This window comes from Mustela lutreola, chromosome 6 (assembly GCF_030435805.1).
Source record: "Mustela lutreola isolate mMusLut2 chromosome 6, mMusLut2.pri, whole genome shotgun sequence".
NCBI lineage: Eukaryota > Metazoa > Chordata > Mammalia > Carnivora > Mustelidae > Mustela > Mustela lutreola.
The window spans coordinates 52,981,317-53,002,498 of NC_081295.1; the positions used below are offsets into that span (position 1 = coordinate 52,981,317).

Sequence of the window (21,182 nt, forward strand, 5' to 3'; positions counted from 1 at the left end):
GCAATCCTTCAGAAAAAAGTTTTTTAGGATATTTTAGAACTTTTGTTTTTGGAGAGAAGGGGCCTTGCCCAATTCTCCATGGGAACATGGAATTTAAATTTAAATCACTATCCCACAGATGATTCAATATTTATAAAGAATCTGTATATACATTTTATCTCATTTTTCTAAAAAGTGCATTTTCACAATACTTACCATTTTTATTTTCACCAGTTATCCTTCGGTTTATATGTAAAGCTTTTGTAATATTGCTATCTTTATTTTTACTTTTTTGTGTGTGATATTTCTAATAAAAAATGCCAAAATGAAAATAAATCGTATCTTCTCTAAAGGTTATGAATGAAATATTGGTTGGTATTATATGATATAAATATTACTGTTTATATAATATTTAAAAACAGCAAAAGATTTGGTATGGAGAGTACTGTTTAAACAAACCAGTGATACACAGCAGTCTTCTGAAAAAAATGCTTGTTAAATAAATGAAAACACTGGTAGTAGCTGTTTTCTTGCTTTAAAAATAGTAGTTTCTTGAAATAGCTCAAGGAAGTATAAAGTAATCACTGACCAGGAAGTATCTTCTATGTCAGTTAAATATTATCCTACTGTTAACAATAAACATAAGTTTGAAGAGAACAAAGCATGAAATGTATTCACCGAGTAATAACCTGAGTTTAATCACATAGGCTTTTTTGAGATTTACCAAATGATTCTTATATTAGTGAGCCTTTGCTGTATAGCCAACCAAATCTCAAAGGCATATAATAAAAAGCATTTGTTTTTCTCCTGGGCAAGTGTATAGTTCTCCTGAGACAACTCTAATTTAGGCTACTGGTAAATTCAGCTCTGTTCTAGTGTCTTATTCTGGGGTTCAAGATGAAGTTCTAGTGGTTATCTGGGGTATCCTCTCCCTGGGTCAGAGGTCAGAAACGTACTGTGTCTCTTAAAGTCTAAACTCAGAATTGGCACACTGGTGCCTCTGCCCACATTCTACTGGCCAGAGAAGTCAGATGAGCAAACCCAGCAAGTGGGGCAAGATGAATAGTCTTATCATGAATGTATAGGTAATGAAAATTTGCTTAACAATAATCTAATAATTGGGGCGCCTGGGTGGCTCAGTGGGTTAAAGCCTCTGCCTTCCGCTTGGGTCATGATCCCGGGGTCCTGGGATCGCGCCCCACATCGGGCTCTCTGCTGGGCGGGTAGCCTGCTTCCCCCTCTCTCTGCCTGCCTCTCTGCCTACTTGTGATCTCTGTCTGTCAAATAAATAAATAAAATCTTAAAAAAAGAAATCTAACAATCTAAATAACTTATTTGGTTTATTAGTTATATTATTGACTAGTTATTCATATTATTAATCATAGTTAATTATAATTATTAACTTATTTATATTATTAACTATTAGTTATAAATGATGTATTAAAAAGGGCTGAAGATTAAGAAGAGGTATGTGGCAGACTTCTGAGATGCTAATGATGTTCTATTTTTTTACCTCAGTGGTGATTGCACATGTGGGTTCCCCTTGGCTATCTATGTTTTAAGCTATATATTCATTCACTATCTGTATAATTCATCATACACTTCAAATGGAAGCTTATATTTTAAAAAATTAAAATTTTTCTTATTTTTTAATTTCTGAATTTTTTACTTTCTCTTAGAAAAATCATGAATGCAATGGTTCTTGAATAGAAAAGTCCTTTTTTAAAAACCAGTGTGAGATGAGACACGTGGGTGGCTCAGTCAGTAAAGGATTTGATTCTTCATCTCGGGATTGTGAGTACAAGCCCCATGTTGGAGGTAAAGCTAACTTTAAAAAATTGCTGTGAGAAACTATGCGTCTTTCCAAAGAAATAATATGTATTCCTGAGATTAAGTATTTTATTTGTATATTTATTAATAATGTAAAGTAACCAGGCTAAGTTAATTCAAGAAAATTAATAAAAATATCTAAGGTCATTTTTGGATACAGTCAAAAATTGTAATTTTGCTTTTGGACATTTTAAAACAAATGTGGAGGCAGTGCTTGGATGGCTCAGTCAGTTAAGCGTCTGCCTTTGGCTTGGGATATGATCCCAGGGTCCTGGGATTGAGATACACATGGGGCTCCCTGCTCAGCAGGGAATCTGCTTCTCCCTTCCCCTCTGCCTTTCCCCCCTGCTCATGCTCTCTCTCTCTCTCAAATATTTTTTTAAAAATTTTAAAGATAAAATAAATGTAGATAAGTGTATTAGTTATTGCCAATTTGATCATGCCAACAATAATTACAATAAACAGAATTAGAAAACAATCTGCCTCAACATATACCACCCAAAACTTAGTAAGATTTTTAAACCAAAGAATTAGGAATTTAAAAAAGGGGTTTTTTTAAGTTTTTTTTTTTTTTAAAGATTTTATTTATTTAACAGACAGAGATCACAAGTAGGCAGAGAGGCAGGCAGAGAGAGAGAGGGAAGCAGGCTCCCTGCTGAGCAGAGAGCCCGATGCGGGACTCGATCCCAGGTCCCTGGGATCATGACCTGAGCTGAAGGCAGCGGCCTAACCCACTGAGCCACCCAGGCGCCCCTTAAGTTTTTTTTTTTTAAGATTATATTTATTTGACAGAGATCACAAGTAGGCAGAGAGGCAGGCAGAAAGAGAGGAGGAAGGAGGCTCCCTCCTGAGCAGAAAGTCCGATGCGGGGCTCGATCCCAGGACCCTGAGATCACGACTTGAGCCGAAGGCAGAGATTTTAACCCACTGAGCCACCCAGGCACCCCAAAAGTTTATTTATGTAAGTAATCTCTAAACTAACATGGGACTTGAACTCACAATCCTGAGATCAAGAGTCCCACGCTCTTCACGTTGAGCAAGCCAGGTGCCCCCCAAAAATAGTTTTCATAATTTATAAAGTGTATATAAACATATCCAAATTGTCAGTAGATAAAATTATACTTGTGTATTTAGATCTTTGGAGCATGTAAGAGTAAAACCTTACTGTTATCAAACTGTAGATGATAACATCAACATAGTGGATTTTAGGGAGCATTTTTTTTATTTCTTTTCAGCGTAACAGTATTCATTGTTTTTGCACCACACCAGTGCTCCATGCAATACGTGCCCTCCTTAGTACCCACCACCTGGCTCCCCCAACCTCCCACCCCCCCGCCACTTCAAAACCCTCAGGTTGTTTTTCGGAGTCCATAGTCTCTCATGGTTCATCTCCCCTTCCAATTTCCCTCAACTCCCTTCTCTCCATCTCCCCATGTCCTCCATGTTATTTGTTATGCTCCACAAATAAGTGAAACCATATGATAATTGACTGTCTCTGCTTGACTTATTTCACTCAGCATAATATCTTCCAGTCCCCTCCATGTTGATAGAAAAGTTTTATTCATGCTTTCTAATGGAGGCATAATGTTCCATAGTGTATATGGACCACATCTTCCTTATCCATTCATCCATTGAAGGGCATCTTGGTTCTTTCCACAGTTTGGCGACCGTGGCCATTGCTGCTATAAACATTGGGGTATGGATGGCCCTTCTTTTCACTACATCTGTACCTTTGGGGTAAATACCCAGTAGTGCAATTGCAGGGTCATAGGGAAGCTCTATTTTTAATTTCTTGAGGAATCTCCACACTGTTCTCCAAAGTGGCTGCACCAACTTGCATTCCCACCAACAGTATAAGAGGGTTCCCCTTTCTCCACATCCTCTTCAACATACGTTGTTTCCTGTCTTGCTAATTTTGGCCATTCTAACTAGTGTAAGGTGGTATCTCAATGTGGTTTTAATTTGAATCTCCCTAATGGCTAGTGATGATGAACATTTTTTCATTTGTCTGATAGCCATTGTATGTCTTCATTGGAGAAGTGTCTGTTCATATCTTCTGCCCATTTTTTGATATGATTATCTGTTTTGTGTGTGTTGAGTTTGAGAAGTTCTTTATAGATCCTGTATAAAGGATCTATAAAGAATGTCTGTACTGTCATTTGCAAATATCTTCTCCCATTCCATGGGTTGCCTCTTTGTTTTGTTGACTGTTTCCTTTGCTGTGCAGAAGCTTTTGATCTTGATGAAGTAGGGAGCATCTTTTAAAAAGGCTAAAACAAATTATCAGAATACTTCTCTTTCAAAAGTATTAGGGTGCACCTGGCTGGCTTAGTAAAGTATGCAACTCTTTACCTTGAGTTTAAGCCTCATGTCAGGTGTAGAGTATAAAAAACAACAACAACAAACACTGTTCCCTGAAACTTTTTAGAGGTGTGTGTTCCCTGGAAGGAGTAAAAGAGGAAGGAAGAGAGGGAAAAAGCAGGGAGAGAAGGGTACGTGGGTAGCAGGGAGGGGATAGAGGAGGAACAGAGAGGAAGGGGGCTGTGTAGGAATTAGATTTTATGTAGGGGCAAAATCCAAAATCCAAAATATACATATCAGTAAAGTCACTGTCAAAAAGTCTAACAAAGAAGAAGTCTATCAGCCATTGCCTATCCCAGGAAGGATGGAGTCTCCCATCCCTGAACCTAGTCTGGCTCTGGGTTTTTTTGGGTTACTTGACAACTTGACCAATGTTGTGTCTAGAGAATAATTTCTCCCCAGGAGTCCTGTAGTTATCCTATTTGTAACCAAGTCTCTAATGATGTAATATGAAAACAACTGAAGGACTGTTGTAATATGCTAATTAGTACTTTAAATACTGTTGATGACAAGCAACAATGTATTCCAAAACCAATAACCTAAATGACCAGCAGGTAGAGATATGGTCACAATGAACATTTGGGTTCCTGGCTTACTTGAGGATTTGCTATATTTTTTCACCCTTTTCGTGTTGTTGGTGTCTCTTTTTCATGTCTTGCTCTACTTCAGTCTGTTTGAACACACCTCATCTTATACTTTTTTCTTCCCCGGATTCCGATTTCTTGACAGTGGCTTTGTCATACATACTGATATTTCTTTTCCTGGCTCTTCTCAGGCATTTTTCCTTTTATATAAGCTTTGAGATTTTACATATAAAATAATAACACTACTGGCATTATATAAAATTGAATTATAGTTATATAAAATTAGAAAGAAATTGATGTTCTTACAGTATAATGTCATTGCACCTAAAAACATGGTTCTTCATTATCCATTCCTGCAGGTCTTATTTATGGCCAACAATGAAATTGTATGATTTTCTCATTCAAGGCATAAGCTTTTTTGTAAAATTTTTTCCTAAGTATTTTAAAGGTCTTGGCCATTACTGTGAATGATTTTTCCCCAGTTTCTTTTCTAGATTCTCATTGTGTATTTCTCAAAGCAATATACCAAATTTTTTTTAAAAGTTTCCGAAGTTTTCTAGTTATCCAGGCACCTACTCAATAAAAAACAGTCATCTCTTATTTTCCAAGGTTTTATAGCAGTTATTTCATTTTCTTGTCTCAATACATTTGCTGTAAGTGCAAAAACAAGGTTGAGTAGCATGAGAGCCTGTCCGGTTTTTGGTATTAACTTAATTGGTTGGGTTTCACCATTTAATATATTTTGTTACTAGAATATTATAGTCTATGTTATGACAGATTTCTCTAATCTCAAAGGTTGTGTTATGATTAAATTTGTATATGATCATATAAATTTCCTCCTTTAATCTTTGACATAACAATTGATACATTTTCTGATATTGGACATCCTTAAACTTGGTGATCACTTCTTTCCTCTGTAAACTTTGTTCCTCTGTAAATTGGAAGTATTGACAGTACACACTTCATAGGGTCATTGTGAAGAATGAATTCATACATTTAAAGAAATTTATGGGGGCGCCTGGGTGGCTCAGTGGGTTAAAGCCTCTGCCTTCGGCTCAGGTCACGATCCCAGGGTCCTGGGATCGAGCCCCGCATCAGGCTCTCTGCTCAGCAGGGAGCCTGCTTCCCCCTCTCTCTCTGCCTGCCTCTCTGCCTACTTGCGATCTCTCTCTCTCTCTCTCTCTGTCAAATAAATAAATAAATAAATATTAAAAAAAAAAAGAAAAAAAAATAAAGAAATTTATGTATAAAAACATATATACCTTTTTTTTTTTTATTAGGGTAGATCTTTTTTGTGGTTGTTCTTTTGGTTATTTATTTGACAGAGAGAGAGCACAAGCAGGGGGAGCAGGAGAAGGAGAAGCAGGCTCCCTGGAGCTTGATTCCAGGACCCTGAGATCATGACTTGAGCCGAAGGCACTTAACTGACCTATCCAGGCACCCCTACATGTAACTCTTATTATCTAAAGGAGATAACAAAACCTTATTGTTATTTATTCTCCATTTTATTTTTCTTATTCTCCTTATTTTATTCATTATATTATATTTCTCACTATATATTCCTTGATCAGGCTATGATAGTATGGAGGAAGTTCTAGTTTCATTAATTTTTATTTTTCTTAATTTCCTATTCTAAATCATTTGGGAAAAAAAGTATTTTACCGTTTTGTTCCTAACTTTTTTAAAATTAATTCCTAACTAATTTTATTTTTAAAGTAATTTCTGTACCCAACATGATGCTCAAATTCACAACCCTGGGGTCAAGAGTTGCATGCTCTTCTGGCTAAGCCAGCCCTTCTGACTCTGGCCCTTTCCTTAATTTTTTTTTAAGATTTCATTTATTTATTTGACAGAGAGAGACACAACGAGAGAGGGAACAGAAGCAGAGGGAGTAGGAGAGGGAGAAGCAGGCTTCCCGCTGAGCTGGGTGCCTGATGCAGGACTTGATCCCAAAACCCTGGGATCATGATCTGAGCCAAAGGCAGATGCTTAACAACTGAGCCACCCAGGAGCCCCTATTCCTAATTTTTAAATGTGAGCTTTTATTTCCTTTATTTTTCATTTTTGGATTTAATAATGAAGATGCTTAAGTCTATAAACTTCCTTTAGCTACAGCTTTCACTAAGTATTACAGTTATTAGGTATAATGAAGTAATGAGCGGACCAATTAAAAAAAACAAATTGAAATTTCAGAATAAATATTTAGTAATATTTAACATATGACAATATAGAAATTTTTTCTATCAAAAATTTTTTTTAAAGATTTTATTTGTTTATTTGACATAGAGAAAGACCACGAGAGAGGGAACACAAGCAGGGAGAGTGGGAGAGGGAGAAGCAGGCTTCCCACTCAGTAGGGAGCCCAATGTGGGGCTCGATCCCAGTACCCCAGGATCGTGACCTGAGCTGAAGGCACATACTTAATGACTGAGCCACCCAGACACCCCTCAAAAAGGATTTTTAATAAATGATGCTGGCACAAATGACTATTTTGAGGAAAATAAAATTCTCAGAACACATGTATCTCTTATAAAGAAATAAATTCCAACTTTATTACTTAAATTAAAAAAAAATCTTGAGGGGCACCTGGGTAGCACAGTCGGTGAAGCCTCTGCCTTCGGCTCAGGTCATGATCTCAGGGTCCTGGGATCAAGCCCTGCACTAGGCTCTCTGTTCAGCAGGGAGCCTGCTTCCCACTCTCTCTCTGCCTGCTTCTCTGCCTACTTGTGATCTCTCTCTCTGTCAAATAAATAAATAAAATCTTAAAAAAAAAATCTTGAGGAACATATGACTGTATGTATTGTCATGAATCAAGAAGGAGCCTGTTATCCAAGACTGAAGACTCAGAAAATGCATAAAAATAAAAATTTTTGTATGAAAAATGCACAACCAAGTCTATAGACAAATATTAGATTATGAAAAGATACACATATAACATAGATGACAATGTACTATGTGAAAGGCTTAAGTATTAATAGAGAAAAAGATTACTACAATTCTAATGGAAAAATGGACAAATGATAGGCAAAGCCATTAAAAAAAAAGCTCAAATTTAAACTACAGATCAGGGAAATGCAAATCAAAGTAATAATGAAATAGAGTTACCTTGCAACTCAACAATTGCACTACTGGGTATTTACCCCAAAGATACAAATGTAGTGAAATGAAGGGGCATCTGCACCCTAATATTCATAGCAGCAATGTCCACAATAGCCAAACTATGGAAGGAGATGAGATGTCCTTCAAGAGATGAATGGATAAAGATGTGGTTCATATGTATAATGGAATATTACTCAGCCATCAGAAAGGATACCATCTACATCGATGTGGGTGGAACTGGAGGGGATTATGCTAAGTGAAATAAGTCAGAGAAAGATTATCATATGGTTTCACTCATATGTGGTATATAAGAAATAGTGCAGAGGATCATAAGGGAAGGAAGGGAACACTGAAGGGAAGAAATCAGAGAGGGAGACAAACCATGACTCTTGACTCTGGGAAACAAGCTGAAGGTTGCTGGAGAGACCATAAGTAGGGGGAGGGAGTAACTGGGTGATGGCATTAAGGAGGGCACGTGATGTGGAAAGCACTGGGTGTTATACACAATTGATGAATTATTGAACACTATATCTGAAACTAATGAGGTACTATATGTTTGCTAGTTGAATTTAAATGAAAAAAAAGCAAGGTAATAATGAAAACAGCTTTATATGCACAAGACTTATTAAAGAAAGCTATGATACCTATTGCTCTTAGGGATGCAGAAAAATTGTATTTTAATAAATTGCTGGAGGAAATTTAAATTCTTACATCTCTATGGAATACAGGCTGATAGTATCTATAAAAACTAAAAAAACATATTATCTTTGATCCAGCAATCCATGGGAATATATTCCAAAGAAATAAAACTACCAGTGCATAAAGAAATAAAAACAGGAAAATATATTTTATATTCATAGTTGCAAAAAACTGGAAACAGAAGTTTTATTTGACAGAGAGAGCATGATGAGATAGCACAAAGGAGCATAAGCAGGAAAGCAGCAGAGGAAGAGGGAGAAGCAGACTCCCTGTCGAGTGGGGATCCCAATGTGGGGCTTGATCCCATTACCCTGAGATCATGACCCAAGCCGAAGACAGACACCCAACCAACTAAACTGTTCAGGCACCCCAATAATTTTTTTAAAATCATTTTTATGGCATTAATATTTTCAGCTAATCATTTTCTGTCAATTTTTCAGTTGTTTATTGCATTGATATTTAAGTATTTTTTCAAATCTGCACTTTAACATTACTAAATTTGGTTCCTTTTTCTTTTTTTTTTAAATATTTTATTTATTTATTTGACAGAGAGAGATCACAAGTAGGCAGAGAGGCAGGCAGACAGAGAAAGGAGGAAGCAGGCTCCCTGCTGAGCAGAGAGCCCGATGCGGGACTCGATCCCAGGACCCTGAGATCATGACCTGAGCCGAAGGCAGCGGCTTAACCCACTGAGCCACCCAGGCACCCTCTTTTTTCTTTTCTTTTTTTTTTTTTCACATAAGCTCTATGCCTGATGTGGTCTTGAACTCCAGACACTGAGACCAAGAGTCACACATTCAACCAACTAAGCCAGTCAGGCATCTCTGTATTTAATTTTTGTTTGTAAAGAAAACTACAAAGTTTTGACTGGAACAAAGGAACATTCTTTTCCATTTTTACTGCATTTTTTTTTTTTTTTAAATAACCTCTACACCCAACATGGGTCTCAAACTCACAACCCTGAGATCAAGAGTTGCATGCTCCAGTGACTGAGCCAGCCAAGCACCCCTTGTTGCACATTTCTAAAAGGAACTTTTCAAATGAAATATTCAAATTATGTCTTATTGTTTTAGCATTCCTATGATCATAGGCATAATTATATCCTATATCCTAGCTATAGTAATTCATAATCAATTACTATAGTACAGGCTTGTATGTATTCTTGGCCCCCTCTAACACTTCATTCTCATCACTGGGATCCTGTCAACGCTTATAGCTGATCATGTTACTCTTTGCTTAAAATGCTTCAGTGACTTTTTAGAATGGTGACCAAAATCTTGGAACATGTCCTCAAGGCACTGCATGATCAGGTCGCAGCCTAACTCCACCTTATTCTTACTCCCAGTTATATAGGCCTTCTTTAATTTTACTTTTAAAAATTATGAAATTGCTTAAACATACTAAAAAATAACAGTTGTATGATACCCCAGGCAACAACTTCCAAAATAAATATTTAGCTACATTTTCTTTCTTTCTTTTTTTTTTTTTTTTTTTTAAGATTTATTTGAAAGAGAGCATGAGAGAGCACAAGCGGAAGAAGGGGAGAAGCAGGCTGTCCGTCAAGCAGGGAGCCTGATGAGGGGCTTTATCCTCTTTACTCTGGAATCATGACCTGATCCAAAGGCAGCCACTTAGCTGACTGAGCCTCCCAGGCATCCCTAATTTCACTCCTAAAAAAGACATTTTATTTTCATCTTCTTTTATTTGGCCAGGCTAACCTAGCTTCGAGGAGAAGATAGGATGTTCAACCCCAGCCTTGCTGGGAAAACTATTTTTTGGACCTCAGTTTGTTTCTCTGTAACCTGGGAATACATACCTCATATGGTCACTGTGAAGAACAAATTCATACATTTAAAGAGCTGAGAACTCTGTCTGGCATATATAGTAGGTGCTTAATAAAGGAGTCCATTATCATTTAGGACAAGTCATACATCTCTCAACCTCAGGGTCTTTCCACAGCCTACAAGTACTAGTCTTCACTTGCTCTGTCAGACTTTGTTCAGTTTGCCTACCAATAATTCAAATGTGACATCTTCAGGGAAAACTTCCCTAACTTCCCCAGATTATGTTATCTCTCTCTCTTTTTTTAAAGATTTTATTTATTTATTCAACAGAAAGAGCTCACAAGTAGGCAGAGAGAGAGGAGGAAGCAGGCTCCCCACTGAGCAGAGAGCTCAATGTGGGGCTCACTCCCAAAACCCCGAGATCATGACCTGAGCCGAAGGCAGAGGCTTATTAACCCACTGAGCCACCCAGGCGCCCCTAGGTTATGTTGTCTTAATATGCTTTTGCTTTTCCTGCACGGCATTTACTTGAAATTAATTTGTGAGGCTGATTAACAATGCCTCCATTACACTGGAAGGCAGCTCCATGAGGGGAGAAGATGGTATCTGTTTGGCTTCCCGTTTTAAATCCCCAACACCTAGTACAAACTAGGTACCCAACACATTTATTTAATATTAAAAAATCAATTTTTTTTCTAATTTGTTTTAGATCAAATCCTTTATTATCAGTATGTTTATAGCTAATTAGGATAAATGTAGTAAGTTTTATAACAGGCTTAAACAACTTGTTTCCAGTTATTTGAGGGATTAATACTACTAAAATGTATTAACAAAGAATACTTTTTTTGCACAGATTTTTTTTTTATTTTTTTATTTTTTAAAGATTTTTATTTATTTATTTGACAGAGAGAAATTACAAGTAGGCAGAGAGGCAGGCAGAGAGAGAGAGGAGGAAGCAGGCTCCCCGCTGAGCAGAGAGCCCGATGCGGGACTCGATCCCAGGACCCTGAGATCACGACCCGAGCCGAAGGCAGCGGCTTAACCCACTGAGCCACCCAGGCGCCCTGCACAGATTTTTTTTTAAGAAATGAATGCTTTTAAGCTTTCTGCTACAGCTTTTTTTTTTTTTTTTAAGATTTTATTTATTTATTTGACACAGAGAAAGAGAGATCACAAGTAGACAGAGAGGCAGGCGGAGAGAGAGGGGGAAGCAGACTCCCTGCTGAGCAGAGAGCCTGATTCGGGGCTTGATCCCAGGACCCTGAAATCGTGACCTGAGCCAAAGGCAGAGGCTTAACCTATCTCCCCGCTGAGCAGAGAGCCCAATGCAGGGCTCGATCCCAGCACCCTGAGATCATGACCTGAGCCGAAGGCAAAAAGCCTTAACCCATTGAGCCACCCAGGCGTCCCAGCTACAGCTTAATTCATTTACTTAAGTAAATGATAGAGTGGCAGTCAGGGGAGGTGTAAACTAGCAGTTAAATGATTCAGATATAAATAGAAGGAAAAACCTCCAGATAATCTTTCAATTCACTTTCATATTTTTTTAAGTTGAGTCACATGCTCTTCCAACTGCCAGCCAGGCAATGCCTTTCACATTTTTATACAATTTCTTTCTTTCTTTCTTTTTTTTTTTTTTTTAAAGATTTTATTTATTTGTCAGAGAGAGCGAGAGCGAGAGCGAGCACAGGCAGACAGAGTGGAAGGCAGAGTCAGAGGGAGAAGCAGGCTCCCTGCGGAGCAAGGAGCCAGATGTGGGACTCGATCCCAAGACGCTGGGATCATGACCTGAGCTGAAGGCAGCTGCTTAACCAACTGAGCCACCCAGGCGTCCCTATACAATTTCTACCTGCATATGAATTTAGGGGACTCGATGATCTTACAAAAGATTAGTATCATCAAATCTTTTTTGCTATCAAAATCCACATGTATACAAGAACTAGATTTGTATTTTTTTCATCACAATGATTATAGAAAAATGCTTTTCATGAAACTTCTTTTTCCAAGACACTAGTTACCTATTTTCAGGTTTTCAAATCATATACACAACTATCAGTAAAATAAAATATAAAAAACCTCAGATAAGTTTCAAAAGCACAGTTCACAAAACCCCCAAATAGTTAATTCTGTCTTTTTATGAGTAGTATTTATAAATAAGATTGGAGAAGCAGTCCAGGAGAGAAAGAGGAGATAGCCAAATTCTGTTTCTGGCATTTTGTGTTCTCTATTTTCCTTTTGTTTAATCATTCTGCAAATTAACAAATTAAAAGCCCTAAAATATTAGTTCAACTTGGTTGAAATACTTTCCAAACTTATTTGATGACAGAATTCAGATATGCCTCAAAACCAGTTATCAAATATAATTTTGAGAATTGTTAGTCTGGCTGCATTACCTGGTCAACTAGTCCAGAATCCTATTAAAAATATAGAACCTTGGGGTGCCTGGGTGGCTCAGTGGGTTAAGCCTCTGCCTTTGGCTCAGGTCATGGTCTCAGGGTCTTGGAACAAGCCTCACATTGGGATCTCTGCTCAACGGGGAGCCTGCTTCCCCCTCTCTCTCTGCATACTTGTGATCTCTGTCAAATACATAAATAAAATCTTTAAATACACACACACGTATACATAGAACCTTGGGGCACCTGGGTGGCTCAGTCTGTTGAGCAGCTACCTTTGGCTCAGGTCACGATCCCAGGGTACTAGATCGAGCCCTGCATCAGGCTCCCAGCCCAGTGGGGAGCTTCTGCAATTCCCCTAGCTTGTGCACTCTGGCTGTATCTCTCTGCCAAATAAATAAATAAAATCTAAAAAAAGATAAATAAATAAAAAATAAAACCTTGACTTTAACAGTCATTCATTTTATAATCTTATCAAAAGTTGATGTTTTATCTTATAATCTGCAGAATCTACTTACTACCCTTTGAAAAATTAGGTTATCTGCCAGTCTCTAGACTTCGAGTAACTTAGTAATTTTCTTTATATTCTTCAAAGTTTAGTAACAGCAATTTAATAACTCACTGATCAAGTTCTTAGTGAGAATTGTGGGGGAGGCAGTATAAAAGTGTATTTTAAAGCATTTGAGAGCAAAAAATGCAGACAGGCTTTAGTATCTTTGGAACCAGCAACTTGAAAGCTGTCAGGAATATATATTGATCCTTTTAAATCAGTGGCTTTGTAGTAGAATTACTCAAGGAATTATCTGAAAATATATGGCACTACTGGGGTTGAAACCCTAGGTATGTGTATTATGGAAAGTTCCCACATTTCTAGATAAAAATCCTTGTTTTGGTAATATGTTCCTCACTGTAAACATTTGCAATAAGGATAGTTTAACTGTCACTCGTAATGAAGATGGTAAAGACCGCTAAACTTTTTTCTGTTTCAGGCCATGAGTCTGTATTACACTATTTCCTTAAGAGTAGTTTAGGATACTCTACCATTATTCCTTGATCTGATTTATCAGAATTAATGTGGTAGGACTACTTCTCCCCAAGGTACACATTTGATCCCTTTGACAACCAATTCTTCCTCTGTGGTTGAAGTGAAGTTTTGAAGAGACGTTTTCACAACCCTTTTTTCTTCATCCTGGGAGTAGGAAAACCAACAAATGTACCAGCAAATCCTGCTGAATTATTTCAGAACATTCTTTAGTAGATAACATGTCCCAACACAATCTGGTCTGGCTCTGTGAATTTGGTTGTCTTTACTGGTAAACTATCCATTTATATTCACTTGGCTAGACAGTCTGTAGTATGACCCTAGAGTAATCTCCCTTCTCTCCTTTAGTTCTCAAAGTGATCTGTAGCATTCTCTCTTTTAGAACCAAAGCACAACATTACCTCATCTGTTAAAGGTTGTTATTTCTAACCAAGTTATTCTTCTATTCCAGTAGTTTTGTTTTGTTTAGTAATCTCCACCCCCAGCACAGGGCTAGAATTCATGACTCCGAGAACAAGACTCATAAGGCCTACAACTGAGACAGTCAGGTGCCCCTCTATTCCAGCAGCATTACTCCACAACCTTTAATCGTATATATTAAAATATACTCTTTATTATTCTTGTTCAGTAAATTGTCTGAGACTTTAAGTTCAATTTTTGATTTCTAAGAAACTGAAACTTACTCTTTTTATATATCTTACAGCCTTCAGAGATCATGGTTTTAAGAAAAAAATATTGAATTTATTTTGGAAACTTAAGAAATAGTTCAATTATTTTATCCTTTCAAATAAAACTTCCTACTAACACTTCAATTACAGGTTACTATGATTAACTGACTTAAAGTTTATGTGAACTTGAAATAATACCATTAAGTTTTCAGCTGTCTTGGCATCATCAAAAGGAAAGGACCTGTTAAATGCTACCTTTGCTCCTAAGCTACCAAGAGCTAAGACACATACAAATTTTATGGCAAGTAATCTAAAACCCTTCTAAAAATGATTAGCCGTTATTCTATCCAACAAGAAAACAAATACAACGACCTATCTAATTAGTTAAGACACCAGATACTCATAGTGCAGTTTCAGTGTCTAGCAACAAACCTCTAAACTGTAAAATTTGACAACTTCTAAGTACTAATAACACATTTTTAAAGGTTGATATCCACTTTAAACTATATATAGAAGTACCAAAGTATACAATTATGAAGAGAATGTGAATATACACCAAAGATTCTTAATTAAGTCTAGATTTGAAGCTCAACCTGACAGTCTCCAAAGATTCTACATATTCCAAAGTTATTAGCATAACTATTTAAAAATAGAATTTCGCATGAGGTGGGGGAAATACAATTAAATAGCTAGATACTTTACCTGTAGAAAGTTGACAGACATCAGTCTGTATTTTTCTTTTTTTTTTTTTTTTTTTTTTAAAGATTTTATTTATTTATTTGACAGAAATCACAAGTAGATGGAGAGGCAGGCAGAGAGAGAGAGAGAGGGAAGCGGGCTCCCTGCTGAGCAGAGAGCCCGATGCGGGACTCAATCCCAGGACCCTGAGATCATGACCCGAGCCGAAGTCAGCGGCTTAATCCACTGAGCCACCCAGGCGCCCCAGTCTGTATTTTTCATGTCAAAATGTGATTGACTTGAGTTGGCTCAAGAAATGAGTTATCTTTTTATCATATCAAAAATAAGAGTGCGAATCCAACCACTAGAAATTAAAATAAAACAAATACTTTGGAATAGCTTTTTCGGCATCTTTAAATTCTGATAAAATACATTAAAAATTAAATATGCCAATTTTGCTTACTGCTATCAGATTTTAAAAATACTTTTCATTTTTTTTGTCTATATATAGTAAGTAATAAAGTTAAACTTTTTTTTTTTAAAGTAGGCTCCATACCCAGTGTGGAGACCAATGCAGGGCTCAAATTCACATTAAGACCTGAGCTGAGATCAAGAATCAGACGTTCAAACAACTGAGCCACCAAAACTCTTTTAGTTTTTCATATTTAAGCTAACAGCTCTAGTGTATTCCTGAAAAAGAAAAAATATAATCTGAAATTTAAAATCTTAAGATATTCAAAGTAACAAATCTGTAATTGATACCACTAATGGTGATTTTCTTTGAGCTTATATATTAATATCTCCTTTAATGAACATGTCTCGATAGATTCCTCTATTTTTCGTTTTTTAGTTATTGTTAACAACACCCTCATATACCCCAAACACACTCATGGACCTTATTAAATCCAAGAAAATAGCCTAAAACATTGCTTACATTGCTAGATTTGGCCAGATTTAAAAAAAAAAAAAATTGCTGATAAAAATGGCCTTTACTTTATTCTCAACTACTTTTGTTATATGTGCATTTTAAAAATTATTTAACAAAAAAAGGACTTTTAAAATATATATTTCAAGTCTCAAAGTTATTTCAAAAGAAATGTATAATATTTCATTTGAAAATAATAGTTTCAGCAGATATATGTACAATCCCTACATGAGTTGTAAATCCATCATCAAAACCATCACATTTTAGTGTTTTTAAAGGGGAATTCAAGGTAGATTATTTTTTTGCATTATGCAACTGACTTAAAGACAGTACTATTACATGTAAAAATAATTTACACTAAAAAACTCAAGCACAGAAATCTGATACTTTGTTTATCAAAATAATGAGAACAAAATGAGCAATGAAAAAAATAGCAAAAGCCATTACAAAAAATAGTAAATTCCTATTTAAATTCCTGTGTTCACACAGCTTAAAAATGTTTATTAATTAACTATATCACACAGATTGTAGCATACTTTAAGCTATAATATAGAAAGGTAACATGGGATATTTGAAATTTAAGCTGCACTTACCAAAATAGTTTAACCTGAGTCTTTGATGTCTTCAGAAATGTACTTGACAATAAGGTATGATAAATTATAATTATTATTTAGTAGTATAAGTCAAGATTATTTTTCTTTGAATATTTTTAATACTGCTTCTTAAATATTTGTGTAAAATTATAAATATTACATTTTGGGGGTTCTCTGAACACAAGGGAGTGTATGAATAAAAAACTGTTATTTTTTTCCACTATACAAGCATATGAAGATGATCTTTCTTTTTTATATTTAATCATAGTTTCATGTTTCAAGTTATTTTAGAACAAATGCAGGTCAAGAGATTATCATAGATACTTGAATATTCCCATGAAATATGTCACACCCACTAAAGAATTTAATACAAGTTCACTAAAGAATATCAAATTAATCATTTCCTCCTATAAATATTTTCTTTTTATTTATTTTGTGTTTAGAAGTTGCAGTTTTAAGTACTATTAACAGAAAATACATAACAAAAGCTTCCTAACAAGTGAAAAAAATAATTATAAATGCTGGAAAAATTGGCCTCATTAACATATTTACAAACTTTTACTTAATACATACTCCATTGGAAATTAATTATATGACATTTATACAAGCATTAACATTTCCAGATCACTCTGAGTAGTGAACACTTCAGTTCTTTACTGTGTATCCCCAAAGTTGAAAGTCACTCAGATTCTGAAGGCAATACTGACAAGCATCAGAAATGGGTCAATCTGAGATGTTATTGACATATTGTTCTGTTCCTTCACCTAAAGATGTTTCTGTTGAGTTAGTGTCCTTTTGCTTCTTTTTTTCTTTGCTCTGATCTTCCTGAAGCTTCAGAATTATGTTTCGGATTTCTTCTCTTTTTGTTCTCATTCTTGGGGGAGGAAACCAGTTTGCCAAATTCATAGGTAGTTCAAAATTGAGAATTGGATTCTGGAAATAAAAATATTAAGTGCACATTAGAAATTTATAATAAATATTTTAGTCTCAATCACAAGAGCATTCAAAAAAATCAGTAACTCATTTAATAAGCATGCACTTATTTATTATCTATCCCATGCCAGATACTGTGCTAGGCACTGGAAATAATGAGACAGTTTTTGCCTAAAGATCTTATAGTATAGACCAAAGGTCAGCAAACTACAGCTAGTAGGCCTCATTCTGCCTACTGTCTATTTTTGTAAATAAAGCCTTATTGGAACATGCCACAATAACTCATTTATCTATGGATGCTCTCATGCCACAACAGCTGAATAGAGAGTAGACACAGAAATTGTATGGTCACAGAGCCTAAAATATTTACTACTTGCCCCTTTTATGAATGGTTTGCTGACCCTAGTCTAGATAGAAAGATAACAATTAAAACAGTGGACATGACAAGTATTGTAAGAGTAAAAGCAGGAAGTCTATAAGAATCCATGCCTAGGGGCTTAACACAATTCCAAGAAGTGACATATATACATATTTATTTATTTAAAAGATTTTATTTACTTGAGAGAGCCAGAGAGAGAGAAAGAGAGAGAGAGAGAGAGCACAAGCAGGGGGAGCAGCAGAGAGAGAGGGAGAAGCACAGGCTCTCTGAGCAGAAAGCCCGACATGGGGCTTGATCCCAGGACCTTGGGATCAGGACCCAAGCTGAAGGCAGATGCTTTAACCAACTGAGCCACCCAGGTGCTCCAATAAGTGATATTTAAGCTAAGACCTGAAGAATGAGTAGAAGTTAGTCCAATAAGGAATGATAGAAGCAACGGGGAAGAATATCCTGGGTAGGGACAAGAGGCAAGAAAAAACACGATCAGTATAAGAACATGAATGACATTCAGGTGGCTGATATACAGAATGCTAGCATACGAAAGGTAGGAAATGAATGAAACCAGAAGCTTGGACAGAAGTTGGGTCACACGGGCCATGTGAAGGATTTTCATCTTTAGCCTAAAAGCAACAGGAGTAAAATGATTAGATTTCAGTTTCTGGAAAACTGTGTAAAATAAAAGGCAGCATGCTTAAAGACTGGTGTAGCAATTCAGAATGGTGATGTCAGTGTATTGGGCTTAGAAAGTGGGAGCAGGAATAAAGAAATGAACATATAGAACATTAAGTGATAGAATTCACAGGACTGAGCACTATACTGATGATGGATGAAGAGGAAGAAGTCAAGGTAATTTTTTTAAAGAGACAGCGGAGTTATCTTTTTTATTTAAATATTTTATTATTTGAGAGAGAGAGAGCGAGAGCACGCGCATGAGAGCGTGAGCATGAGCAGCAGGGAGGGGCAGAGGGAGAAGAAGCAAGCTCCCTGTTCAGCCGGGGCTGACTCTCAGGACTGAGAGTCTCAGGACTCCGGGATCATGTCCTAAGCCAAAGGCAGACGTTTAACCAGCTGAGCCACCCAGGCATCCCAGGAGTCAAGATAATTATTAAAAATATCCAAGAGCGGTATGGCATTATACCCCTAAAGTCAAAGGAAGAAAGCATTATGAAGAATGCATGGTCAATAGTGCCAAATGGTGCTGGGAAATTGGCAACAATTTCAATACAAAGATGAGAGTAAAGCCAGATTACAAGGATTTGAGAAACAAATAGGACTTGTGGAAATGAAGACAGTGAATATAAATAAGAAAAGAGGGTAAAAGTCCAAATCATGGGAGACATTTCTTAAGATGGGAAGAGCTAGGAAGAGGGAGAGTTGATCAGAGTGATGAGAATGATGTCAACAAACCCTGGATTTGATAAAGTATAAATAGTCTTTTTTTTTTTTTTAAAGATTTTATTTATTTGACAGATAGAGATCACAAGTACGCAGAGAGGCAGGTAGAGAAAGAGGAGGAAGCAGGCTCCCTGCCAAGCAGGCCAATGTGGGACTCAACCTCAGGCCCCTGAGACCATGACCTAAGCCTAAGGCAGAGTCTTTAATCCAATGAGCCACCCAGATGCCCCTATAAATAGTCTTTTTATGCTTTAAAAATTCTCCAATTTGGGATTTTCTGCTTCCTAGAAAAGTTTTTGAAATGTTTTTCAAACTCTTTAAAATATTTCCTCATTGTGTTTTTTACATTAACATAAGGTCAAATACAGTTGACCCATAAACAATGTGGGGACTTGGAGCATTGACCCTGTGAAGTCCAAAATCCACATAGAACTTTTGATGCCTGAAAAACTTAACTACTAATGGTCTAATATTGACCAGAATCCTTACCAGTAACATAAGCAGTCAATTAACACATATTTTTTTGTTTTATGTATTATATTATTGTATTCTTATATAAGGCAAGCTAGAGAAAATAAGTTATTATGAAAATCACATGGAAGAGAAAATGCACTTATAATACTGTACTGTATTTATTAAAAAAAAAAAAAAATCTACATAGACGTACACCCATGCAGTTCAAACCTGTGCTAAGGAGTCACTATATACTATTTTATTTTTTTCTTTTAAATTCTTTTTTTTTTTTTTAAGATTTTATTTATTTGACAGGTGGAGATCACAAGAAGGCCTGAAGGCGGGGGGGGGGGGGGAGGGGAAGCTGGCTCCCTGCTGAGCAGAGAGCCCGATGCAGGACTCGATCCCAAGACCCTGGGATCGTGACCTGAGCCAAAGGCAGAGGCTTTAACCCACTAAGCCACCCAGGCGCCCTATACACTGTTTTATTATTTATTATATCAGATCAAATGTACTGAAACCCACCTCAAAAAAGCTCTCTACATACTGTAACACATAAACACCACAATCACTGAAGTTATTTTGCTGGGGTACTTTTGGATTAGAGCCTTTCATAACATCTTTGGAAAAACTTCTTTTGCTTCCTTTTTTAACTTCCCATTCCACCTCTAAATACCTGCAAAAATGCACATATGGTAAGAATATACATATATTAATATACAAGTCCCTCATTCCCACCAGAATACAAAATACAAATTATGATTTTGAACTTACTCTCTTAGAATTTTTACAACATTTGACCGAGAAGGGCCTCTGAGTGAGTCCATCAGTAGGATACAAGGTCTGCAGGGTGAAATGACCAAATGTTAATATTTATATTAACATTAAGATAATATTATTATTAATTTATAAATTATATATTAGATTATATCAATATTATTAATATTAAGATAATATTTTATCTTTTCAAGATTATTTATTTATTTGAGAGAGAGCACACATGTGCAATTGAGAGCAGAACACAAGCAGGGGGGAGGGTCAGAGGGAAAGGGAGAAGCAGACTCCCCACTGAGCAGGGAGTCCAACGAGGGGCTTGACCCCAAGACCCTAGGATCATGACCCGAGCTGAAGGCAGATGCTTAACCACTTAACCAACGGGTGCCCCCAATACTTTATAATGTTTAAAAGGCATAAAGAGGTGAGCACTATCAACAGAATTTAAAATATTCAAAATTCTCTTGCTTCAGTAAAACTTGGGGGAAAAATAAATCTTACAGACACATATACCCTAACACAATACCTAATTACCCATAATTATATTAAATACCAGATTACAGGGATGCCTGGGTAGCTTGGTCGGTTAAGCATCTGCCTTCGGCTCAAGTCA

At 36.5% G+C, this 21,182-nt stretch overlaps 1 protein-coding gene across 6 annotated transcripts in view; it reads right to left on the bottom strand.

Annotated features, from left to right (window-relative positions):
* Nucleotides 1-16,167: 16,167 nt before the first annotated feature.
* SENP6 (SUMO specific peptidase 6) overlaps nucleotides 16,168-21,182 on the bottom strand; it is a 129,977-nt gene continuing 124,962 nt past the window's right edge. For all 6 annotated transcript variants that reach the window (XM_059177254.1, XM_059177252.1, XM_059177251.1 and 3 more), the window contains 3 exons: nucleotides 20,570-20,638; nucleotides 20,321-20,471; nucleotides 16,168-17,568 (listed from right to left, as the gene is read on the bottom strand). In XM_059177254.1, coding sequence (XP_059033237.1) covers nucleotides 17,359-17,568; nucleotides 20,321-20,471; nucleotides 20,570-20,638 — 430 coding nt within the window. In that variant the 3' untranslated portion in view covers nucleotides 16,168-17,358. The remainder of the gene's footprint in view (nucleotides 17,569-20,320; nucleotides 20,472-20,569; nucleotides 20,639-21,182) is intronic.